At 37.2% G+C, this 27763-nt stretch overlaps 1 protein-coding gene across 2 annotated transcripts in view; it reads left to right on the top strand.

The window, feature by feature from the left end:
• LOC113114360 (uncharacterized) overlaps positions 1 to 27763 on the top strand; it is a 575280-nt gene that overhangs the window by 356369 nt on the left and 191148 nt on the right. For both annotated transcript variants that reach the window (XM_026281273.1, XM_026281274.1), the window contains 2 exons: positions 26247 to 26585; positions 26932 to 27165. In XM_026281273.1, coding sequence (XP_026137058.1) covers positions 26247 to 26585; positions 26932 to 27165 — 573 coding nt within the window. The remainder of the gene's footprint in view (positions 1 to 26246; positions 26586 to 26931; positions 27166 to 27763) is intronic.

The following is a 27763-nucleotide window of genomic DNA, read 5'->3' as shown; positions in this document are numbered from 1 at the left end:
TTCTTCTTCACATTTCACCTAGTGTCACTGTCGATTTTAAATTTATTTTAGTGCAAACTAACAGCATCATCATCTTCCCCTATAAGAGGAAGCTTCCTCTTCAGATATTTCCTCATTATGCCGTGAAGACACTTGATGAGAGCCAGAACACAGATCATCACACTCTTCTGCTGGGATTGAGTTCTTCTGAAACTGGACTTTAGAGAAATGATGCTCATCTTTGGACCGATGCTGATGCTGGTGCAAACTGCTGCATGTGAGTCACTTTAACATCTAAATCTTATGATGCTGATCAAGCAGATCTCTGAAGAAAAAACAGTAATATTCAGGTGTTTTTAAAAACTTAGAGTAAAAAAAAAAACTTGGATGCCTTTGATAAAGACATATTAAATCTCCTTCTGTAAAATATGAGTGTTGATTATGTACCCGAAAATACAAAAAGTACAAATTACTTTCCCTTTTCAGGAGCTTTCAAACAAAGTTTTTTTAGTTTTTTTTTTTTTTTATCACTCTTGTATTCTTGTTTTCACACATTATCACGGTTCCGCTTTACATGTGCGGATCTCAGATCTCTGACTTCCACTTTCCTATAAACCATATATATTAATAATAAATTACATTTTAATCGTTTTTGCAGCAGTCATTATTTGCATGAAAATGTGTTCTTTAGCCTACACTCAAAATGTGATAGGAGCACAATTCAAAGCAGAAATTCCATAGCAATTTTTGGTATTATTAAACATTACGATGTCAGGGTAGCGCAATTACAGATTTTTCTATTTATATTGTGCACACATACCACCTTTTATTTATAAATCCAGATATTTGCATGGCAGCTAAGGATTATACAGCAGACCTCTGATTTTCTGGCTGGTGCACATATATTTAATGCTATATGAATCACATTCTGAGCAATGATGGATTGGAGATGCTTGTTCTGTGTTATACATGTCTTCCACTAGCTATTTTTTCCAGTCATTTTCATAAAGTGTTTGGGGCATAAAGGAAAAATGCACTTGTTAAACCATTTTATTATGTTTTTAGATGATGATTAAGAACATAATTTGATAAACCTGATATGAGATCAAGAGTCTGATTTGTGTCTTCAGTAGAACTTGATGATGAATGTTTGTGTAATTTGTGTCTGTTGAAATTCATGATGAGAGAGATGATATTTCTAGCAGCAGTAACACTCTGTCTGTCAATGTTGGTACATTTCATCTTCTGTGTGTTTTGTTCTTCAGGTCTGGATCAGCTCTGCATATTTTGTGAACTAAATTCAATCAAACAATGTTACGCAGCTCTGGGACACAAACTCAGTCTGCAGATGAACCTGAACCCTACATATGATGACCTTTATTTGTTTAAGACGTTAAATGGTGGCAGTAGTCTGGACGTTTTTAGCATAACAGACAATAAAGAGCATAAATATGAATCCATCAGAAACAGATCTGAGTTCTTCTTTGATAATATGACTTTGACCATAAATAATGTGATAAGAGCAGATTCAGGAAGATACACAACAGATGTCATTGATATAGATATGTAGAGCTGTAGTCAAGTCCAGCTTTGTCGAGTCCAAGTCAAGTCCAAGTCCAGGACTAGTCGAGACCGAGTCAAGACCGAGTCCAAAGAGGTTCGAGTCCAAGTCAAGTCCAAGTCCAAAATTTTCGAGTCCAAGTCCAAGACCGAGTCCAAATGAGAGAAAAAAGGGTCCTCTTCAAGACCACACACTTAACTACTGATAATGTTTGTGATGCGAGAGACAGCATATCTCCTATTCGAAGAAAATACATTTACATTATTATTTGTAATGATCAAAAAGCATGTGCAAAGTAAAAACTCTGTATGACAGGGGTCTCCAAACTACATCCTGGATGGCCAATGTCCTGAAAAGTTTAGGTCCAACTGGCCTTAAAACACCTGGAAGATTAGTGTGTCTATTAAGAGCTTGATTAGATGGTTCAAGTGTGTATAATTAGAGTTAAAGCTAACAGGGGCATTTCACAAGATCCCGTGCCCTATGCATAGGCAGTCCTGATGGGCCCCCATGCCCCCCACCCATGAAAATATCCAGGTAAAATAAAATATATTTCAGATTCATAAAGGACACTGGCCCTCTAGAACAAAGTTTGGAGCTGTAAGGTCAAATAATTTGTATGTACTTTATTTTCATTTTATTTACTTAATGCTGCTTTTGCTGACATTATGTCTGTGGTCAAAGATGTATACGACTGATGCCTTGGCACAGTGCACAGACACACGCAAAGCTCGGGATATGATAAATGTGCGCTGCAAAGCTAGGCGAGGCAAGGCGTTTGGCTCTACTGGACATGCGCACATAAATACAGCGACATTTTTGTCATACTGTGCTTGTGCTTGCATAGACTAGTCGAGCACTGTCGGAAACAATCGACTACTCCAGCATGCATTAACCATAATGCATACAAAGTGTTGGCAAGTACGATGTGAATTTTAGAATTACAATATTGCGTGGAGCTGTTACTATATGACCTTATCTATGTTGCATGTAAAAAATAAAATATGTAATAATTAGGGTTGTGCCTGAAGCCGAATGCATTATTCGGAATGGCAAGGTTAATGGCTTGAAAAACGAAAAACGGACAAGGAATAATTCTGCCTGAATACTCGCTGAAGCTGACACAGTCTGGTGTTTGCTAGATAACAGGTGAGCCAGGGCATCAGCGCCAGAAGTGAATGAATGTAAACTTTATGAATGAAAAGAGCGCAAATCAAACACCGCATTGTTGTCGCCTCTCTGTGCATCTCTCAGAAATCAGAGCGTTGCAAGAGTAATTTTACCTATAACAATACATCATACACGTTATATTATTTGTATATATTTAAAAGGCAATGATTTAAAGCTTAGGCTACGATGTGAAACGAATGAATAAGCACAGCGCGCTCACCAATCAAACAGCAGCGTTGCGTGTCTCAGTCTCTCAAAAACCATTCAGTTCAAGAGTCGGCTAATAATCAGCTTCGATACGGATACATTGTCTACTTGTCCTACATGTTTGCATCTTTACCCTTTGCTGGTTTGCGCGGCACACACATCTGTTAAGTGAAGTTCATTAACATCAAGACTCGCTGAAGTGTTCTGTTCTGCGTAATGAAAATGTGCGCATTGAATGGATCCAGTCGTGTTCAAATGATCACTTAACGTTTGTCATGACATCTCTCTGCTTGCATGATACATATTATTTTAAAAATTAATAATTATTTTAGTTTAACACGACATTGTTCAGTAATAACAACGAAAAAAAATATAGAAAGTCATAAGGGTCTTATCAAGTAACTGTATGATGTTGTATCCGAATGCAGATACGAAAAGTGTTGTGATTGTAACAGATACAAATACTGGCTGTTACATGAAAATGTAATATGTAATGTCATAATTATAAAGTTTTTAAAATTTACATATGTAATTAACTATATATATATGTAAAATAACTATTGAATGTGTTTTCATTTACAATAGCATGAACCACGAGTAGTCGAGTAACTCGAGCATTTTTTTCTTTAAAAAATCTACTAGCAGATATCAGTAGTCTTGCAACCCCTATACTCTACAACAATAATTAGTATTTCATTATTGTAAAGGGTACGTTTAAGGCAATCTAACAGGTAGAAATTAAATTAGAAACATCTAAACTTGTCAGGTCGCAGTAAGTGCACCGCTGGTCATGCACATCCTTTCCCGGAACAATACTGAAAGCTAAGATGGAGAAATAGATGATCATAGCTGTACAAGGATAGCCATTTTGTAAATTAATATATTAGCAGAGTTACTACAAGGGATGTTTAGTGCTGGAAATCCATTTATTCTTTGCTGAAACTTCTGCGTCATCATGAAGAGCGAGTCATGGTTGCCCAGCAACAGCATTGGAGCGCGTGCGCAGATTACAGAGTCATTTGGAAATAAGGAGAACGGCGCGCCTAGCGTTTTCCACACGTTTTCAGTCGCGAAATCATGCAAATGTGTTTTTGTTTTGAAGGAGAATTTTTTTTTTTGCTGGACTCGGTCGAGACCAACTAGAAGACTTGGCGAGTCCAATGGCCAAGTCCGAGACAAGTCCGAGTGCAAATGCAAAGAGTCCGAGACAAGTCCGAGACGGCAGAAAAATGTCTCGAGTCCGGACTCGAGTCCAAGACCGGACTCGAGTACTACAGCCCTATAGATATGATAATAAGCAGTGATCTTCAAGTGATTGTTGAAGGTACAAAAACTCTCTCATCAGACTCATTCTGTCTTGACACTGACTCTGGTTATGTGTTGACTGTCATGTGTCCCTCCCTCCAGCTCCTATTGGCTCATTGGAAGTGTCAATCATCTGCTCCTCCAATCAGACTTCAGTGTTCTGCTCCTCTGAGGGAGATCAGATCATCTACAGCTGGACTCTGAATGGCAAAATACTAGAAGAAGGACCAATGTTTGGAAATGACAGAATTGATCTGGATGAAGGAACTGATGGAAACATCAGCTGCAGCGTGAAGAACCACGTCAGTCACACAGAGAAGACCATTAGACTCAAACCCTGTCCTGGTGAGATTTTAATACATATATATATATATATATATATATATATATTAGGGGTGTAACGATACGCGTATTCGTATTGAACCGTTCGGTACGACGCTTTCGGTTCGGTACGCGGTACGCATTATGTATACCGAACGGTTCGTTGGAGTAATTAATTATATTTGAAAAAAAAAAAAAAGAGATAGAAAGAAATATAATGATATGCGTTCAACAAGGTAGCCCAATAACCCAAACAACGTAACAGGCAACGCCCCTGACACTCCCGAAGAAGAAAAAAACACCATCTTATATGTTTATGTTAGGCTACTCAGCAGGCGCTCGCTCACTCAGTACGCGCTGAAGGCTCGTTGCAAAATAGCCAATGCGTTTAACAGACTAGAAATGAGAAGATCCTCCAATAACCAACAGGTCTGGTGTTTGGGTGCACTTTGGATTCCCTTTAAGCTATAATGGTGATGGCAAGAGAGTGGTGGATAAAAAAACAACGGTATGTCGCATCTGCAACATGACAGGGTACACCAGCGGGAATAAAAAAAAAAAAAAAAAAAAAAAAAAAAACCCCAGCGGGAATATCTGGGATATATGCGTCAGTACTATCTGGGAAAAGACGAAAAAAAGGAGAAACATGCACGCAGCAAACTATCCCTGCAGCATTTAGACACTATAGCTTACAGGGAATCCAACCCAAACACCAGACCTGTTGGTTATTTTAGGATCTTATATTTCTGGTCTGTTAAATGCATTAGACATTTTGCAACGAGCCTTCAGCGCGTGCTGAGTGAGCGAGCGCCTTAGGGGCCGTTCACATATCGTGCCTAAAAACGCATGGAAAACGCTAAGCGCGTCTTTCTCCTCCTTTCCAAAGCGCTCGGGCAGAAGCGCTCATGAGGCGTCTGTCTTTGCTAAGCAACAATGACGTGCTCTCTCCATGAGACGCGGAAATTTCAGCGAAGGATAAATGGATTTGCAGCTCTAAAAATCGCTTGCAGTAGCTCTGCTACTGAATTTATTTCAAAATTGCAATCCATATACAACTATGATCAGCTGTTCCTTCATCTTGGCTGAGCTCTCAACGTTGTTACGGGAAAGGATGAAGCTGATTGGTTGGTTCTTGTCACATGACCCGCGGTGCGCTTGCGGCATTCTGAAAAGTTGAGATGTTTTTACATTTTGCTGTATCTAAAACGTATCGAACCGAACCGAACCGAACCGTGACATCAGTGTATCGTATCGAACCGAACCGTGAATTTTGTGAACCGTTACACCCCTAATATATATATATATATATATATATATATATATATAAACCACAGCAGTACCAATGATGAAGAACAGTCACGATTCTTAACTGGGCTCTTAATGGACTCTATACATGGTACGTATCTTGCATATTTGTGCCAAAATCTCAGGATGCATAAAATCTTTGTCTAGTAATGATTAATATAAAATAATTATTAATAATTAAATTTCGCATTTGGAAGGGTTGATGAATGGAAAACCGCTTTTAACACCCCCAGAGGGAATTTAGAAAATTTGGTTATGCTGTTCGGGCTTTCCAATTCCCCAGCGGTTTTCCAGGCACTCATGAATGACGTGTTGAGAGACATGGTAGATCAATTCATATATGTCTACCTGGATGACACATAGATTTTTTCATCTTCTCTCCGGGAACACGTTCAGCACATCAGAGGAGTGCTTCAGAGGCTGCTAGAGAATGGTCTTTTTGTCAAGGCGGAGAAATCCGATTTTCATGCACAGTCTGTTTCTTTTCTTGGGTACATCGTCTCATCTGAGGGAGTGCGTATGGACCCTGACAAGGTTAAGGCTGTGGTAGATGGGGCAAGTCCAGATTCCCATAAGTCCCTACAGAGGTTTCTGGGGTTTGCCAATTTCAGCCAACTAGCCACTCCTCTGACCGCCTTGACCTCCCCCAGAATGATGTTCAGGTGGTCCGATACAAATGAGGCTGTATTCCCTAAACTTAAGAGTCACTTCGTTTTGGCCCCCATTCTCATAGTCCCTGATCCTTCATGTCAGTTCGTGGAGGAGGTCAATGTGTCAGAGGTGGGGGTAGGTGCAGTTATTTCTCAGCATTCTTCCACAGATGACAAGATGCATACCTGCGCGTTTCTTTCCAATCACTTATCACCTGCCGAATGTAATTATGACATTGGGAACAGAAAGTTGTTGGCAGTCAAATTAGCATTGGAAGAATGGCATCATTGGTTAGAAGGGTCGGGGGCACCTTTTATCGTTTGGACTGAGGCCATCCTCAAAAATATTTTGGTTTGTAGTAACAGTAAAAAAATGTAAAAAAGGGTCGGTAGGTAGGTCTATATTTTTTTTCGAATTTCAATGTAAGAAAAAAAGTATATTTTGGTGATGGTGATTACGTAGGTATGAATTGAAACAAATTAGCATATAGTGACGTCACTAACTTGGTCTTTAACCCGTGCCTTCGGGCTCATCATTGCAAACTTCATTTTGATGCAGGCTATATAGACCACAAACAAATTAAAATCTTTGTCAAAAACATGTTTATTGCATGAATTTCAGGTGAGAAAAAAAATTTGGTACTGTTATACTGTTATACTTGCATCCACCACTTGGTGTCAATGCAACCTACAAAAGAGACCGTTTGCTTGGGTTGTCACTTTTGTAAAAAAAAAAAAAAAAAATTGTTTGATTTGAGAGACAAGTGTTCATTAAATCAATTGTAAAATCTATTTTGCATGTCTAAATACGTTTTATATGGCATATAACACCAAATATAGGTATATCCATGGACAACGGGCAGGGTAAATGTAAAGATTCAGTATATTGGTAAAGACCAGTATTTCTGATGATTTACTGAGGTGAAGTTTCGTGATTATTTGCTGTTATGTTTCCGAAGCTGAAGCTGCAGTTGCTGTGTGACGCGCTCCAAAAAAAAAAAAAAAAAAAAAAAAAAAAAACTGGACGTGCTCCAAGAGAAGGTTGTTAAAATCTATTTCCTATTTTCTTTTTCAAAACTTGTGTTGGTTGGTCTAATCAATTCATGCAAAAATTTATTTTTGAACATAAAATGACAGTCAACATGGTCACGGTTTTAGACTAAATGGGAGAAGAGTTACGGTCCGGAGGAGAGAAGTTTGGTACCTGCTATGGACATCCTGGATCACTCCCTTATCGTAGATTACAACCGACAGAAAGGATCGTCTGGGAACGCCAGGAGGCATTCCTAGGGGGGAGGGTACTGTCACGGAAAGTGATCCGCTGTCTCATTCTAGTCTTGTGTGTTTGTGTGTGTGTGGGTGTCTCGTTACACTGATTGTTTGATGTGGGTGTTACCCGCATGTCATTTCCTAAGCTTATTTAATGCCCTGTCTTTCGTCTCATATCTGTCAGATCGTTGTTGGAGTTTCCCTGTGTTGTTTCCTGTTTAAGTTCTCCTCATGTGAAGTATTATTTGCTGTTATGCATGTGTGTCCAAAGCTGAAGCTACAGTTACTCTGTGACGCCCTCCAAAAAAAAAAAAAAAAAAACCTGGACGCGCTCCGAGAGAAGGACGTTAACATCTATTTCCTATTTTCTTTTTCGAAACTTGTGTTGGTTGGTCCAATTAATTAATGCAATAGATTTTCAAACATAAAAAGACAGTTGACACGATCACGGTTTTAGACTAGATGGGAGAAGAGATGGGAAAAGATCTGGCACAGATTTTCCAGAACTTCGTGCCAAGTTAAAGTGGTGTCGAGCTGTTTTAATGAATTTTTTAGATGTATTATGGTGCCCGAACCTGTATGACTTTGAACAGTGACCACAAACATTTAATTTAATGACAGAATCAACTCCTGCAGCTGTGACCTCTAGTGTGACCTCTAGTTTGACCTCTAGTGTGACCTCTGCAGTGACCAGCAGCTCACAGACATCTGAATGTGGTACGAGTTTAACAAATACACTCCTGCAATCATGAAGGATGGGTTTTGTATTGTGTCTAATTCTTGTTGTTCATGTGTTCAGTGTCTGTGGTGTTTGTTCTGGTCTGGTGTCTTCAGATGATGGTTCTGTTCGGTCTGTTAGGAGCTTTTCACATCTACATGAGACACACATCAGGTGAGAGACATTTATCATCTTCATTATGGATTTGACATCCAGATATTAAGAGTGTGAAGATGATGATGATGATGATGATGTGTTTAGGAAAGAAACAGGAAGATCAGAAAGTGAGGATGAGAAGATTTAGAGAAGGACATGAACACACAGCAGAAGATTGATGAGAGCAGCAGCAGATCATCACATCTATGAGAAATAACTTCATAATCTCGCATCAATCCAGCTTTCACCTGTCTTTTATTTCTCTGAATCAGATTTGTCAGATTGTGAAGTCATTCTGTGTTTATTTTCATATTTCTGCTCTTGCTCATTTATTTATTATATTTACAATGGTCGATTTCTCTTCATTTTCAGCATCTGTTAAGATGTTTTCTCTGTTTGAAGATCTTGATCCATGTCTGTTTTTGAATTTGTTCTTTGATGACTTTTAACATGTTTAATTTGTGTGTAAATGAGTCAGTGTTAGAAATAACCTGCATTGAAATAAAACTGTAGTTTTACTCTTGCTTCTTGCGGGGAGAATTACATTTTAGGTTGACCTTGATTTAGAGTGACCTTTAACGTTGCAGGATATAGAAGGAAATTCTGGATGCCAGCTTCTCTCATTTACTTCCTAACTGATGCAAATGCACTTCTTTATGAGGTGAACAGAGAAAACTCTAAAAAGAAAGACAGCATTGCTCTGTAGGATGTTTTCACAGGGGCTTGAAGTCTGGCGGCCCACAAAATGAGCTCCCTGTCTGTGTACCACAACAGTTTGAAGTTTGTAGCGTGATCTGAGGAGAGCCTTGTGTACACAATGCACTCGCTCCACTTCAATCTCTTTGCCAGTCAGAGATGGGACACACTTCGGTAGCAATATTTTCAAAAAGCCCAGAGGGTTGTCCCTTTCAGAACCTTCAGGCAATCCAACCAGACACAGATTACTGCACCTATTGCAATCCTGTAAGGCCACAACCTGTTGCTCGAGCGCGTCTTCATCGTGATCTGTGACAACTTTCTTTTGTTCTCAAATCTCCCCTGTAACAAGATCCAATTTAGAGCACAGCGACTGAACAACTGACATGTGACAAGCGAACTCTTCCCTCCTGCAGATCGCCGTCAACTCAGTTCTGATAATGTCCCCAAAAAGTGCGCAATAGTCTTAATCTTAATCAGACAACTCCTGCTGATTCCAATTTCCTAACCCTAACCATCAGGGAATATATTATTAATGAATAAACCTTAAAAAAAAAAGGAAAAAATAAAATAAATCAGCAAAAAGGGGTCAAAGTACAGAGCTCTACTCAAGTGCACCTAGGTTCACAAGCACGTCATGTGATTCCTTCTCATTGTTGATGTTTCTTTTAATTGTATTTAGGCCAATTAATTAATTCATTTGAATGGATTATATATTGTTGCAATTTTCTGTTTACTATATGACATAACATGTTAAAAATGGACATAAATGTTAATTTTGTATTTGCGTGTAAAATAAATGTCTTACCTCTCAGAGGATCCTAATTTATAGCTGCTTGCATCACGGCCTGCCTGACAGGCATTTCTCAACTCAACCTTGCAAAGAGAGAACTTCTTGTGGTGCCAACTAAACCAACACTTCATCACAACTTCTCTATTCAGCTGGGCTCATCACTGATGATCAGTTAATATTCACAGACCACAATGTACCACTTTGTACAAAATTAGGAGGTTCAGGTCCCTCCTATCAGAACAGCTAACTCCTGATTCCAAGCTCTTGTTCTATCCAGACAGGACTATTGAACTGATCCAGAATGGTTCAGCAAGAGTGGTCTTTAATAAGCTGAAGAGACATCACATCACACCTCTCATCATAAACTTGCACTGGCTGAAATAAGCCTCTTGCATCAAATTCAAGGCACTGATGCTTGCCTACAAAAAAAGCACTGGCTCTGCACCACTTTACCTAAACTCACCACTTCAGACCAACATATTTGTCCTCCAAGTTGATTTGACTTATTTGTAAGTCACTTTGGATAAAAGCATCTGCTAAATGATTACATGTAAATCTACTGTAGAAATATGCATATTTTTGTGTACTACATTATTGATTTTTTTTTTTTTTTTTTTTTTTTTACCTACTGTTGAAATCTAGAAAGCTCATTGTTACATAATAGCACTCAGCCACACAAAACAGACATTCTTGCAAGAAGTCAGTGTCAACAAAAAAGAACAATCACATTTCTATTTGGGTTGACTGCATTACTTTATTTGAAAATAAACATTTGATTGGTCAAATTTTAATCATGTGGTTAGTCTAAAATGACATAGTAAGCCTGTAGTTTAGGTCTATTAGAAAATTTGAAGGGTTAAATGCAAATATGAATAAATATATTTCAATGTACAATTTAGTTTCATATCACATTTGTTCATGTGATAAGTTTTTTTATAGTTTCTTGTTTAAAAAAAAAAAGAAAATAGATTTGTTTACTGTCCCAATAAACCTTATTTAGCAAAAGTGTGAGAAATTGTTTTGTTTTACAGAACATGTCCCAAACTGACGGCAGAATGCAGGGACAGAGCCTGAACAAAGCAAAAGAAGAAAGAAACATTTCACCAGTCTTACTCTCTGTATGGAGTATAATCAAAAAGTTATTTTTAATAATCCACAGGAGAGAATAAGCACAACCAAACACAAATCTAAATGAATAAATATTTGCTGCCGAATCAGCCAATGACTTTGCAGACAGCGTTTTTGCACAAAGGCACCACATGAAACGGATTTTGGACAGGCTTCTGAGGCAGTGTAACAGTTTAATGATCTACTGCAAAATATAGAGTGGTTTGTTGATAACTTAGTGAATATTTTATTACAGCAATATTCATTTCTCGCTAGAAATAAAATCAAAAAGGGAAAACGTTTATCAAAAACATAATTTAACACACAAACAGACCACCAGCCGCAACTTTAAGATGCCATCTTTATTTTTTTTAGCTTAACTTTCATTGAATGTGACAAACAGGATTGTGGGATATCAAAATCAGCGAAGGATACATCTATGCTGTGTTCAAAAATCCTCCAGATGAAGGCATCTCAGGAGACAGGAACTGAAGCTAAAACTGAATTCAGACGTGCCTTAATGCCATCCTACATTGGAATACTTCCCCCGAAGGCAGCATTTTTCCGTTTTCGGATGCAGCCATTGATAGTGGACAAAAGAATATAGGGGAACACAGACTTAAGTAACCAAAAACTTAATTGGGAGAACTAAAACAGGTCTGGAGCTAAGTCATCAAAATCCGTGGAAACAAACAAGGCAGGAAAAAGGAAACAGAAAACTAATCCAAAAATGATCATACATGTGACAATAATACATAAAAATGCATTGATTCGAATATCTTAATGATATAAAAGTTTTTAAGCTAAAAAGATGTAGCGATTAGAGCATCTCTGCTGAACACATGCGTGTTTGGTGATGAGTTTTTGTCTCAAGGTCTGCATTTAAAATCACATCCTTCCCCATAAGAGGAAACTTCCTCCCTTCTTCAGATATTTCCTCATTGTACCATGACAATGCTTGAATAGAGCCAGAACATAAATGGACAGTAGCCCAAAGTCTCATGTCACGATCTGAAACAGCATCACACTCTTCTGCTGGGATTGAGTTCTTCTGAAACTGGACTTTAGAGAAATGGTGCTCATCTTTGGACTGATGCTGCTGCAAACTGCTGCATGTGAGTCACTCTCACATCAGACTCATTTTATAATGCTATTCAATCAGAAAAACACAATTTGTAATACTAAATTAACGGTATTGAGGAGCAACAAATTAAAAGAGTTAATTGAGGCAAAAGTTGTAGTTAATGGTTTGTTAATAGAGAGAACTGGACCTTAAGATAAAGTGGGACCTTGAGTTTGATATTTTTGTAAAGACCCCAAAATGATGTGGACAAAAAAGGTGTATTAGAGACTACTGTATAAATGCGTTTGGTTGCTGTTAAGGTACTAAATCACCCTAGTGTCAGTTACTTCTAGTGATGTCCAGTGACCAAGATACTAATGAAACAGGCAGTTGTATCTCTGTTTTATCAATTTACTCTTTTAAACGCTGAGTATGAAGAGATAAACTCCATATACACACATACTCATGATTCAAAGAGATCACATACGTACAAATCAAATGTCCATATAAGGAGTTTAGGCTTAGGCAAATAATAACTAAAACAAGTAGTTGCAACAGATTTAGAGCGCAATGATACACAATCTTGCAATTATGCAGGAAAAAACAATGATTACAACAGTCCTGGTTTCACAATCGGAGGAAACATTCAGATCAGATACAGATATCTGGTTTACTGTGAGTCTCGAGCCCACTGATGCACAATATCCGATGAGAATAAACGCAGAGGTACACAAAACATCTATGAATGTTTGTTACTGCAAATGGATCTTATTTATGTGGTGCGTGTGATTCTTGAGTGTGGTTCTACAATACACAAATTAAACTCATTTGTAATAGAAAACACGAAATGTGCTATTCGCCCCACCTGGCCAGTTTAAAGCACTGGCTTGCACTGGCACGACAGTGGAAAAGCAGCTATGGTGGATTTAGCTTTATGGCCATTTAATGCTCTTGTTTGACAAAAGCATTTATACTTTGATGAGAAATCACACCTTTTTATTATTAAAGCCCTATTTTATATCAATGTTTTCCTCTTGCGGATTTCCACAGTGCCCCTACCTGCTGTCACAAGCATGACTGTATACGACAAGGACATAACATCCATGCGGGTCGGATGGGAGCTAGTGTCCTTTGGGAAGACGGAGGTGAGAGCCTGTTCCACTGACACCTTCCACAACACCCTCCAGACGATCTACCAACATTTCCAGCTCTGCTTTATTTAACCTCAATGCAAAGTAAACCTACCTCTGCCAGCAGCCTCTTAGCATAACCAGTTGATCGAGGCAGGGAGAAACTGTTTTACAATCCTGTACAGACCTATAGAACCATCATCCCAGGAGATCAGGATGATCTGATTTATTCGGAGACATACCCTAACCCGGGAGTGTGTTTAACCTGGGCTGTTGCTTCACTAATGTCCTTCCTTCCCTCCTGCAGATGCCAGTTGTTCCAGATGTGAAGGATGACTTGCTATCGCAGCTGCTTCCAAACACAGTGAATTTGATCTCCCTGTTAACCTCCTTAAAGGGGAAGGTGACCAGCGAACCACTCATCAACAGCAGAGTCACTCGTACGCTAGTCATCTCTTAATTTTCAGATGGTTTCAATCTGTTATTGTTAATACATAGTATATTTTTTATGAGTATCAAATGAAATGCATCTGTTTCTCCCCTAGTGCCTCTGCCTCCATCAGGTAAGCTGAGAATCTCAGAAGTGACTCACAGCTCCATGTGTTTCACCTGGGATGCAGCTCCTGGGAACGTCAGGAACTACATCCTCACCTACAAACAAGAGGATGGAGAGCTGAAAGAGGTCAACAAAATGTATATATAAGTCAGAGAGCAGGGATCATCAAAGTCGAAGACTTAATATGATTTAGTCAAAACTCACTAAATTACAAATCTCTAAAATGTCCCATTACCGATTCTAATTAAGGAAAAAATGAAAACTTTGTTGAACACATTACCAGTCAAGAAAACAATACTTCTTTTCTTCAAAAAGGATGCATTTAATTGATCAAAAGTGAAAGTAAAGACATTTACGATGTTACAAAAAGGAAAAAGGAGGGATATCTCAAAGAAGTTAAAAGGTTAAGCAAGCTCTTACGGTCTTAAAGAGTCCACTAAATGTACCTTGAGGTGGTCCTTAAGTATATCTCTGTAATTACTTAGTGTGCATTGCAACAAAGTCCTTAGTAACCATTTAACCCTAAAAAAACTAATTAAATGAACAAAACAGGTCCCTCAAATCATCTGCTGATTTCATGCTAGTTGAAGGCGAAGAAGAACAAAGGCACATTTTTAGTCATTAAAATAAGGTACTGTAAACATTTAAACTGTGATATGATTTGTTTATTATCAAGACAACTTACAGACCAGGGTGCAGTCAGTGAGTGTCTTAACAAAGATTCAGGACAAATATCATTTTAAGGATTAAGGATGGTAAGGTCACTAAAGGCTTTTCATGCAGTCAGGCCCAGAATATCAAAGACTTGAGCCAATAAACAATAACTAAGAACAACATAACAATACGCTGAGAAAAAATCAGAAAACCTTAGCAACCACATAACAACACCCTGACAACATCCTCGACAAGTATTGTCCTTAGAAGATCTAGTTTGGTGGTGATTGAAACACTCATACACAGATTTCAGTCCTTATTTAGCGAGACTTTGGAGTCAAGGCGAGTTGGCCTGTCAGAAGCATCTGTTATTCCTTTTCCCTGGATATGTGTTAATGTAAATGTTGACGTTGGTGTTTGACAGGTTCAGATCAACGGTAACATCACCGCTCTGCTTCTCACCGGCCTCCGCTCTCAGACGAAGTATGATGTTTCCGTCACTCCCGTCTACGACAAGGGTCCAGCAAATCCTATGCTTAGCAGCACAATAACTGGTGAGCTTATAATCCTCACCGATTCTCCAAGATGACACCAAATGACTGATAATGTTGGTTTGGCAGAAGCAATTACTTTACGGCTGCTGGGTTTTGATGTGTTGGTGTTGGCCCTATGTGACTTACTGGCTACAAGACCTGCTATTTTCTTTTTTTTTTTTGACTGCAATGTGTGACGCCACCCTTACCCAAGCCATGTGCATGTGTTCATGGCCTTACTTTATCAGTCCCAAGGGTAAAATCCATAATTGGTCCCAGCTGATCTGCATGTCTGCTAACAAACAAACCACTTCCTTTGACACAGGAACAAATTTGCTTGTCAGTTCACATGGTTCACAGTCGCCCTGCTCAGACCAGTTTCTATGTCACATTCTTTCTTATTCAGATGTGGTTCCTGTGCCCAAGAACTTGAGGTTTTCTGAGGTAAACCAGACTTCATTCAGAGCCACATGGGAGCATGGGGCACCTGATGTCATACTGTACCGCATCAGTTGGATCAAGCAGCGCGAGAACAACTTCAAATATGTATGTTTACCAGTTAAATATTTGTACCAACATTTACATTTATTCATTTCAAAGACACTTTAATTCAAATCAACCAAAGACTTTGGAGTTGTCCAGGGACTACAGGTGTAAATTAGCACAAGTGCTACAACCTGTTAAAATGCATATCTCCTTTTAAGGTTAATGTATATTTTACACTGTCCCTGTTTAAATAAATAAACAAATGAAATGCAAGCCCCATTCACTCTCACTCTTAAAAATAAAGCTTCCAAAAGGGGGTTTTGCAGCGATTCTATTGAACCATTTTTGGGATTCCCAAAGAAACTTTTTAGGAAAAGGTTCTTAAAAAGAACCATTTGTTTATCCTTTCAATCGATGCAAATGTTCCATGGATGTAAAAGGCTCTTCATGGAACCACTGATGCCAATAAAAAAACTAGATTTTTAAGAGGGTACCATTGATTTTAAAGCAATATCAAATACAAATTTAATGAACTCTTTAAAATTGATCTTTGTAGAAAGTCCTGAGCCATGAAGAGACAAGCCATGTCTTGACAGATTTAGACACAGGCACAATGTATGACGTCCATGTCACGGCCATCTACCCCGATGAGTCGGAGAGTGAGAAACTGATGAGGAGCCAATGCACATGTGAGACTAACACACAACTACACATGTATAACACTAACTTTTGAGTACTGGGATAAAATCAGACTATAAAAAGGGAACAGAATAGCAGTGTAAGTATAAAGGAATTCCAAACGGCCTCCTTTTTCTCAAATCTATGTGAACTCTTTTATATGCAGGAATATAAAAGTATTGTTCAAAAGTTTAGGGTCAGTAGGGTCTTGTAATATTTTAATAATTTCAGTCAGCAAGAATGTATTAAATTGACATTTATAAATTAAAAATGGCAATTTCATGATAATTAGTATGATTGAGACATATTATGGCTGTGACACAGAAAATAATATTACTTTAAAATCTATAAATATTTATACTTTAAGTTTTTCTTTAGTTGAAATATAACAGGATAACAGAATAATGACTAGGGGTGGGAATCAACAACCAATAAAATAATAATAATAGTAATAATAATAATACATAGAAGGATTTTCGTGATCTTTGGTTAAATTTGTGAATGAATGGGTTCTTTTTAATGAATCAATCAAAAAGACTCACAAATAGACTTCAAATTAAAAAATAAAATAGGTGACTAAATAACTCACTCTGACATTTCTGTCTGATTCTCTTGCCCTAAGAGTATTATGAGCTTACATGCAACTTTACTGCCATCAAAGGTTTTTCTCTGTGTGTGTGTTGTTCGTCAGGTCTGGATCGGTTCTGCTGGTTTAATCAGTCTGATCCCTGTTACGCAGCTCTGGGACACAAACTCAAACTGCTGAAGGTGCAGGGCACTAGTGAATATTACTGGGGGTTACATAAGAGGATGAACAACACAATATATGGTCCAGTTTGTAGAGTAAAGTATGGCAGGATGATGGAATGTGATCTTTATAATAACAGAACTGATGTGACATTCATTAATGGGTCTCTTATAATAAACCGTGTGATCAGAACAGATTCAGGGAATTACAGATTAAACCTCACTGACTCAAACGGCACAGAAACATCTCGAGATCTTCAAGTGATTGTTGAAGGTACAGAAACTCTCTCATCAGACTCATTACAATCTCATGTTCTCCAAAGATCTCTCTCTCATGCAGATGAATCAGATGAATCTCTGTGAAGGTTTTTATTCCTGTAGCACACAGTAAACACACTACAGACTCCAGTAATAGTATGAGTAGTGTGGAAGAACAAGATTCTGTGTTTGTCATGTGACTGTGATGTGTCCCTCCCTCCAGCTCCTATTGGCTCAGTGGAAGTGTCAATCATCTGCTCCTCCAGTGGGGTGATGAGGGTGTTCTGCTCCTCTGAGGGGGATCAGCTCCTCTACAGCTGGACTCTGAATGGAGATCCACTGAAGGATGGAAACAGCAGCATTGATCTGGATGAGGAAACTGATGGAGACATCAGCTGCAGCGTGAAGAACCACATCAGTAACGCACAGAAGACCATTAGACTCAAACCCTGTCCTGGTGAGATATCAACTACACAGATCGATCGATTGATTGATTGATTGATTGATTGATTAATTGATTGACTGTCTGATTGGTTGTGTTTCTGTTGTTCAGTGTGTTCAGTGTCTGTGTTGTTTGTTGTGGTCTGGTGTCTTCAGCTGATGGTTCTGTTCGGTCTGTTAGGAGCTTTTCACATCTACATGAGACACACATCAGGTGAGAGACATTTATCATCATCATTATAGATTTGACATCCAGATATTAAGAGTGTGAAGATAATTAAAATAATGATGATATGATGCTTTTACGAAAGATACAGGAAGATCAGAACATGAGGTTGAGAAGATTTAGAGAAGGACATGAACACACAGCAGAAGACTGATGAGAGCATCTTCTGTATTTTATTATTTGTATGATGTTTAGACACAGATGTCTATTTTGTATTCATTTGTAAGAGGAGTCAGTTTTGAAATAAAAAGGAATCTTGGTATCTTTGGCATATGGTTAGTTGAATGAACATAACATGACTTCAAATCAGGGATGTCAATAGGATTGGAAGACAATATATATATATATATATACATACATACATACATACAAACTTTTGTTTTGGATGCGATTAATCACGCTTATAATCGTCTCAGTCCTAGTCAGAATATAGCTAGCATATATAATAAATGTAATTAAATAATTTAGTTGAGGCTATATGCATAGTGCCTAGACCTGCCAAAAAATGCTTATTTTTTAGAAGAAAACACAACAATCCTTAGACAGACCATTACTGACCTCAATCACACCGGCTCCGTCAGAATCAACTGACCTGTCAATCTCCTGCAGCTGCTTCTCTTTCTCTCTGCTAAAATATCTTCAGAGATCCATCTCATGTGCTCAATAAATTGAAGGATACAACGGTAATAGCAACATTCCTTCTGGATTGATATTGTTTTAGAATATGCCTATTATAGAGATAGTTTATAATATTGGCAAAGAATAAAGAGTTGTGATTAGCTTGTTAAGTTAACCATTTCTTGAAATTTGCTTGTTCACTGACTACAGTTTTCCATAGCAAACCATAATACCCCCTTTACCTCAAGAAAACATAGCTAAAGGTAAGCAGGTAATTAAAAACAACGTACAATTTCACTCTGTATACTTATATATCACCATTAGCGTTTGTATCGGTGTTGCCAGCATCTTTCAATGGAAAGTAGCTAAACCTCTCCTGAAAATTGGCTAAATGTATCTAATGACGTCATGCACTAATTAGCATATTCATGATGCAAGTGTGTCACATACATACAGACGGTTGGTCTGGGAACGCCCCGGGAACACCCCGTCACGTGGTGTGAATGTAGCCCGTGGAGAAAAACATTGCCTTGGCGCCAATTGAAATAACACAGGACAATCATGCCGAAGAGTTGCTGTATCATTTTCTGTGCCGCCAATAAACCAACAAATTATGAATTGAAGTTCATCATTTCTAATAAACATACAGAATGTATGTAGCCTGTTGTTTTGATCAAATTCAGTTTTGTTCAGTACTTTTTAGCAGGACTAGAGTACATTTCATCCAAAAACAGGATTCAATGTGGATTTTAGGTACAAAATATTTTACTTATGCCTTGCGTGTCTAGTGTGAAACAGGCTTTTTCATTTAACCAAAAATATAGAACGGTGTTCATATCTGTGGTTGCAGCAAGTTTATAATGTTAATGTTACTTCTTCTGCTTCTTCTTTTACATGTTTCTCTTAGTTTCACTGCCTGTTTTAGATTTATTTTAATGCAAACTAACAGGATCTGCCTTCTAACAGGATTTACTCATTGTGCCATGGTGTTAGCTTTCACTGTTATGCTGATGATACTCAGCTCTTTATTTCTCTGCGACCCAGCCAATACCAATTTGAAAAACTAAAGGGTTTCCATAGTCGATATAAAAGATATTAAAAGACAAGTAATTTCTTACTGCTAAATTCTGAAAAAAAAAAAAAAAATAATAATAATAATTGTAGGACCTAAAAACTCTGCATGTAATAACATAAAACACTGTCTAAGACTTGATTGCTGCTCTGTCAATTCTTCGTCATCAGTTAGGAACCTAGGTGTGCTATTTGATAGCAACCTTTCCTTAGAAAGACATGTTTTCGAGAGCATTTGAGTGTACTTTTGTATATTTTTTATTTTATTTATTTATTTATTTTTATTTTTTATTTTTTGCTTTCTTTTTATAGTTTTGTTTAAGTTTTGAAGGTGTAATTTAATCTCTTTGTGTCAAGAACAGTGAAAATGGGGATTGATTGTGATGGTTTTTCAACTTTAAAAATGAGGAGGATATGATGTCTGGCCAATTATGGTATCCCATGGTGCTCTGCATTTCACCCATCCTTCCAACATGTTGTCATAACGTTCACCTTGGAGATTGAAAATGTTTCTTTTTTGAGACCCCAGGAGACCAAATTCAGACCCAGTACAATAAAACCCACAGAAAAGGTGGGAGTTCAAAGGAGGAATCTTTATATTACCAAACTCCAGGGAGAGGATAAGTCATGATCTGCGAGATTAACCACAATGTGATCCGACCACCTCAGAGAAAGCGGGTTCGCGAATCATTTGAGTCAGTTCGGGAGTTCGGAGCTGGTTCGCGAATCATTTGAGTCAGTTTAAGGTACGTGAATCATAGCTGTATATGGATAGGCATTTTTAACTAATTTAGTAACTAGTTCTAATTACGTTTTCCATGCATGTTTAGGTGTAATATGTGAAATCGTATTTTTTTGTTTTAATGATGTGCCATTTAACAGTATCAAGTATATTCAAAAACTAAACAAATAGTGCCTAAAAGTGCACGCATCTAGCTAATGTAAAGTTACATGATGAAGATGCATTTTGAGTGTGTTCTTTCACTGCATTATTCGGTGTATTCAAATGCATTTATGAATTCATGTGAATGATCACAAAATTCAAGATATCAGGGTTTGAAAATGTATATATTTATATCATTTTATGTAGTTAATCAATATCACACGAAGAGTGCCATTTCAGTTTTTCTCCAAAAATCAGCATGATTAAAATGTGATATTAAGTTACTACAAACAATAATTTAATTACAAATACAAATTGTTGCAGAATAATGTAATATATGAATGAATAATAGCCTAAAGTACCTTTGTTCCAAAAGGGTTCTTCTTGTCATAACAGAACCTTTTTAGCATAAAAGGTTATTTGGAGTTGAGTAAAGAACCCTATGGTTCTATATCGAACCCCAATGAACCCTTTTATCCAAGAGTGAAGTCCACACACACACACACACACACACAGCTGTGACTAGTTGAACACACACACGGAGCAGTTGGCTGCCAATGGTGAAGGACTCAGAGAGCAGCTGGGGGTTCAGATCTTGCTCAAGGGGACCTCAGTCATATGAAATAGGTGCTCATAATATTGAATTGAATTGAATTGAATATCAGCTTCATGAATGAACAAAGCCATTGTAGTATTCCTTAGAGAGGAGTCTATGGTTGAATTGTTGGTTGAGAGTGGACTATCTATTGGTGATTTTTTTTCCTACCAGTGTTGTCTCTATCTAATTTATCAAAGAAGGTAATGCTATCCAATGTACCTCTGGTTATCTCTAAAGATTCATTAGAGTGTTTACTTGGCCACCTGGAGTTGGAGACCTATTTTCCTGAATTAAAACTTTTTATTGAGTCTTGTTCTTTGGCTATGAGAAAAGCCACAATTAAGGAAATCGACCAGCCTAAATGCTACAGACTTAATATCAAATAATGTTACATCATATCAAATGTTGGTGATGCGGTTCCTGTAATTAGTCTGTGTGTTCGAAACACGTGTGAAACTAAATGCTGCTCCTGTGAAACGTCCTCTTTATCGCACGTGAATGCTGTGTGTCCTGGTTGGAGGGGTTGTAAGACAGGTTAGCAGGTCATGACCTACATTTCCATCACATAGAGTTTTATTGTATAGATGCACTAGGTTTAGGAGATGGTGCTTATTATGCATGTTTTGTTTTGTTAGCAAGTATAGTTTAGTGATGGCATCCGGTACACTGAAGATGTTCTTTTCTGCATCTTTTGTTGGTAGTTAGTTTATTTTGGGGTTAATATTTGGTTAGTTGGGATTTTGTTTTGTTGAGTTTTTATTTTTATTTTTTATTTAAGCATCTTTCTCTAGCTACTTCCTCTTCACCAGAGTGTTTGTACATTTACTTCAATGTTGGATTGCTTTATTTCACTGTATTGCATTTAAAGAAAAGTAAGTATTATCATCAATAATTGGTTTTGTTGTATTTTCCTCTTTTTTCACTTTCTCTTTTACCATTTTCATACACACACAGATTTTCTAAATCTGCATCTCCATACAGTTGGTCAGCAGCAGGAAGCATGAAGTGCTTTAAAACTTCCTGCCTAGCCTCTTTTGCATTTATCTTTTGTGTCTTGCCCTCCTTGTGCAAGGTGTCAATGGTCGTCTTTTGGACATCTGTCAAGTCAGCAGTCTTCCCCATGATTGTGTAGCCTAGAACTAGACTGAGAGACCATTTAAAGGCTTTTGCAGGTGTTTTGAGTTAATTAGCTGATTACAGTGTGGCACCAGGTGTCTTCAATATTGAACCTTTTCACAATATAAAAGTTTTCCGAGATACTGAATTTGGGATTTTCTTTAGTTGTCAGTTATAATCATCAAAATTAAAAGAAATAAACATTTGAAATATATCAGTCTGTGTGTAATGAATTAATATAATAAACAAGTTTCACTTTTTGAATGGAATTAGAAAAATAAACTTGTTGATGATATTCTAATTATATGACCATCCCCTGTATATTTTATATAAATATACTGTAATTTAGTTGTAAAAGTAAAGCTGAAATTAAAATTCTCTCTCTCTCTCTCTCTCTCTCTCTCTCTCTTACTCTCTCTCTCAATGGATTTTGATGTAAACTAACCTCCCCTCATAATCGGGAATTCCCTCTTCTTTCTTTTTTAAAGCCGTCTAATTTCCTGATTTGTCAGTAGAGCTGCTGTCTGTCAGTGAAGACACTTAATGCAACTCAATCTGAAACTCTTCTGCTGGGATTGAGTTCTTCTGAAACTGGATTTAGAAAAATGATGCTGATCTTTGGACTGATGCTGCTGCAAACTGCTGCATGTGAGTCACTTTAACATCAGACTCTTATGATGCTGAATCAGATCAATCTAGGATGAATAAAATATCTCATTAAGAGTCTGCATTGATATATCAGTATAGTTTTTGACCTTCAGCTGTGTGTATTAGTGGAATATTATAATATGCCAGAGAAAGTGTATAAGTCAGAGTAAAGACCCTTGAAATCAAGAGGATGGTATAGTCTGTATACAGTCTTCTTAGACCATGTATAGCAAGTGATTTTTGTACTTCTATATCAGAAAATGCAAATATCATTCACTGACTGATTAAAGCATTTTCCCTTTTAAGATCTTGCAAATGTTAACTTAGTTAACATTTATTGTAAACATTTTGCTTGCTCAGCTGTTCTTTTCAAAACTCATCACATGGTTCATCCTTTCCGCTCGTCTTCTCTTACAGATCTCTGTTCCTGTCTAACTTCTCTTTTTCAACCATACAAATCCACTCTCACTTCTCAAAAATACTGCGTCCCAATCTGCCCTAAAACCTTGTGTTCTTTTTGTGAGGAAATCTTATCTGAATATTTTTCAGTGAATATTAGACAAGCTTTGAGACTAACTACTAGTATTTGTGTCTTTAATGGACACTTTATATATATATTAGGGGTGGAACAATACATGTATTCATACTGAACCATCAGGATACAGACATCTCAGTTCAGAGATTGAGGCTTTACTGTACAACGAATACAGGCAATTGACCCCCAGTTCAGAAGGGGGCGTCCGCAGCAATGCAACGCTGTTTGATAACCAACTGCCAGCAGAAGAACAGCGAATGCCATTAGCTATGCACTTAAAAACAAAGCCCACTAGACAGTGACCATGTCCTGATTCTGTATGCATCTCTCACAGACTGACAAATATTTTCCATATTTATTTATCCGTAAATCATTTTACTGAACTATGTACTTTAGTTCAAATGGTGACACAGGGGCGGGCGTGCTGATGTTTGGTTCACTGTATTTTATTTAGATAAAGGGTCAACTATGCTTTTTTGTGTTTTGTGTGTGTGTCTTTGTGTGTGACAGCGTTGGTGTGATCACTTCAACTATTTCTTTATACCAGCAGAATCAACTTTAAACATGCATTGTCTTATTAATAATGCATCACTGTGTAAAGGTCTGCTTTTATTTGTGTACACTCACAATGAAAACAAAAAATTGTGCTTTTGTAAAATAAAGAAAACTTCACTTTCTGTCATTAGTGTCTTCTTTCTATGAACAAATTAGTCGTGTCACAAAAATGACCTGAAACTCAGCATATATAGGATACGTTAATTGTTGCACTGTTTTCCCCCTTGTTTATGTGTAAACTAAATTAAACATATTTCAATCATTTATTCCTATTTATACTGTGTATCAGTGATGCACGGTTGATCCAAAATGAGCTGGTGTCCACGGTCACCAGCGGTTACGAGTCATCCAAAAATATATCTAGAATATCTAGAAATATAGATCAGTGTTTTTACCTCAAACTTGCGACTAGTTAACTTTCTAAAGAAGGCTCAATTGCTTCTCGGGTCGACATTAACACACTGACAAAATTATATTCAGAATTGAAAATATTTTTATGCCACTTTTAAATTTGTGATTGTGTAAAAGTGTTCACGAGATAGAGGAACAAACCTTTCGCGAACTTGCTTTCAACGTCAAACGAACACTCGTTAGTTTTGCCAAACACACATTACCGTTTTAGTTAGTTATTGTATAGTATAGGTAATGTCTTTGCACTTGTCCGCTTGTCTATTTACATGATATATGTCCTGTATTTGGCCTCATGTATGTGTGTAGTACTTTTGTTTAACTAATGTTATAATACAGTTTTGTAATAATGCAATTAAAACAACAACAACAACAAACAAGTTAAGAGCTTTATTAAACACCTTTTGTACACACAATATTTTTGTTTGTATACAACTCTATTCAGTTGTCCCTATGAAATTTGAATTGCCTCTAATTAAGTGATAAAAAACAGTTGCAAATGTTTTACAAAATACACATAACGATCTCTGTACCAATAAAATGTGCAAAGATGTACATTTTACACAAATTATGTGTGATACAGTATCCTCTTTAATGAACTTGCAACACAAATTTTTCCTCAACATCTCATGATTTCGGGACAAATAAGTTCCTGAACGTGATGATTATTTGGATATTTTTGGTCTCAAGTACAGCTTCAGTGCAGGATTGCAATGTAATTTGGATTTATTGTGTGAGAGAAAGCTGATCTATATATGCACGAGAGTTCAGTAGATGATATTGATTAACACAATACAAGATGAAGGCTTTAGCTAAAGGAACGTTAAAAAGTTGCATGTTTTGAAACTTACCAAACATGTTATATTGAGTTATATTGAATACATATAAAAACACAAACCAACTCATTCACACCTGTGAAAGTGCATCCCATTTCTTAAGGAATTATAATCTCTGCTGTTTTTTCCAGGCTGCATGTCTTGAAATTTGTTAAATTGAGTAAAACAAAAATATTGAGAGTATTGTGTTAAGAATTTAACACAATTTTAACTTTATACAATTAATATTACATTTGGAATTGTGCAAATATAGAAGAATAACAAACACGATATTGCTAAACTGTATATGATATAAATAACTCTTGCCATTTAATTTTAGTGGCATATAACAGCATTCTAATAGTCTTCCTCACACAGTCAATCATCCTGCATCATGTTCATCAGCAACTGCATCAGTGTAAGATGACGGACAGGTCTGGATGGGGCAGGGTGAATTAATTCTGTTAATATTTTTAAAACATTATTTTTTTCCCTCATATTTATTGACAACAGTTAGCACATTAATCCAACAGTCTAGTTGCAATATTACATTAAGAGTCTGTAGTGATCTAGACAAAGGTTTTTTTCGGTCTGTAGTGTTTGTATTAGTGGAGTGTTTAAAAATGTGAGAGGAATAGTATGTTTCTTTTGTCTTGCCTGTTCTGCTAAAAGTTTGAGGAATGATTCATAAAAGTATGTCAGTCCATTAAATCTGATGTCAGATCAAGACATGTCAATAGAGAGATGTCACCGTTTAATGGAATTGGACAGAAAGTGCCTGTTTTGAAATAAAATGAATGTTTTATTTTAACAGTTTATAAAAAAAATTTATTACACACTAAACCAAGTTAAATCTGTCCAGTAACTTGATTATATTCAGTATCCTGCTACTTAGTAGTAAATCAGGAGACACACAAATCACAAAATCTGTTTATGATGAATATGAGAATATAGATTTTGGTGCATTTCATTGTGTGTTTTGTTCTTCAGGTCTGGATCGGTTCTGCAGTTTTGATCAGTCTGATCCCTGTTACACAGCTCTGGGACACAAACTCAATCTGATGATGGTGCAGGACGCTAGTAAATATGATCTGCAGTTAAAAAAGACAATAAACAACAACACAGCAGATGATCCAGTTTGTAGAGTAAGATATGGCAGGATGAGGATGAGTCAGTGTGATCTTTATAATAACAGACCTGAAGTGACAGTCATTAATGGGTCTCTGATAATAAACCGTGTGAACAGAGCAGATTCAGGGAATTACAGATTAACACTCTCTCACTCAGACGGCACAGAAACATCTCGAGATCTTCAAGTGATTGTTGAAGGTACAGAAACTCTCTCATCAGACTCATTACACTCTCATGTTCTCCAAAGATCACTCTCATGCAGATTTTTATTGCAGCCTATTATTGAAAGTCTGCAAGAATTTAATTGAATTCCTCAGCACTTTCCACATACTATGACTATTTTCAAAATGAAATGCTAGCATGTTGCTTATTGTATACTATGAATAATAATAATAATAATTTGCTATATTGTTGTCAGATCTATGCTGCATGTTTAATTCAGTGAGTCCAGCTATCATATCAGATATGTTGTTTACAAATGTCTTAATATTGACTCATAATGAGTGGAGACAGTCATGTGACTGTGATGTGTCCCTCCCTCCAGCTCCTATTGGCTCAGTGGAAGTGTCAATCATCTGCTCCTCCAGTGGGGTGATGAGGGTGTTCTGCTCCTCTGAGGGGGATCAGCTCCTCTACAGCTGGACTCTGAATGGAGATCCACTGATGGATGGAAACAGCAGCATTGATCTGGATGAAGGAACTGATGGAGACATCAGCTGCAGCGTGAAGAACCACGTCAGTCACGCACAGAAGACCATTAGACTCAAACCCTGTCCTGGTGAGAACATTTCTATGAATCAGATGTCAATATCATATGTCTACCAAAATATCTAATGTCATTATTAAAAGAATTGTGCTGAAGAGTTGTAATACAATGTCTGTTTTCAGCTATTGCACATATTTATTATAATTTCTCTAGTTCTGTGCAATTATTTTTATGTAAATGCAGCTTTGAAAAAGATCTGTCGCCCACATTACAGATCCACATCAGTTTAAAATATTTCAGTTATTTCAGTCCTCACAACAGCAAATGAACCAAGCAAAGAAATTACTAATAGGAGTAAAAAAAAAAAAAAGATTATCACTAAGGTACCTGAATTATCCTCTACATAAAGCACAGTTTTTTATTCTGCTTTCCCACACACACATACTTACAGACAAACACTCACACACATGGAGTTGATGTACTCAAAGAATAGTTATATTCTTTACAAAAGACTACAAGACATTTCTCAGTAGCGAGTTAATAACAGGACTGTTCTTGAAGCAGATAAACTTACACTTTCACTATTAGTAGAGACACTGCTTTGGACACTGTTGAGAGATGCACAGATGCAGGCAATTCACACACACACACACACACACATCTCTTGCTC

This window comes from Carassius auratus, chromosome 14, assembly GCF_003368295.1.
Source record: "Carassius auratus strain Wakin chromosome 14, ASM336829v1, whole genome shotgun sequence".
Lineage (NCBI taxonomy): Eukaryota > Metazoa > Chordata > Actinopteri > Cypriniformes > Cyprinidae > Carassius > Carassius auratus.
The sequence above is the reverse complement of the archived record's forward strand: the minus strand, read 5'-3'. Positions and strand labels throughout refer to the sequence as shown.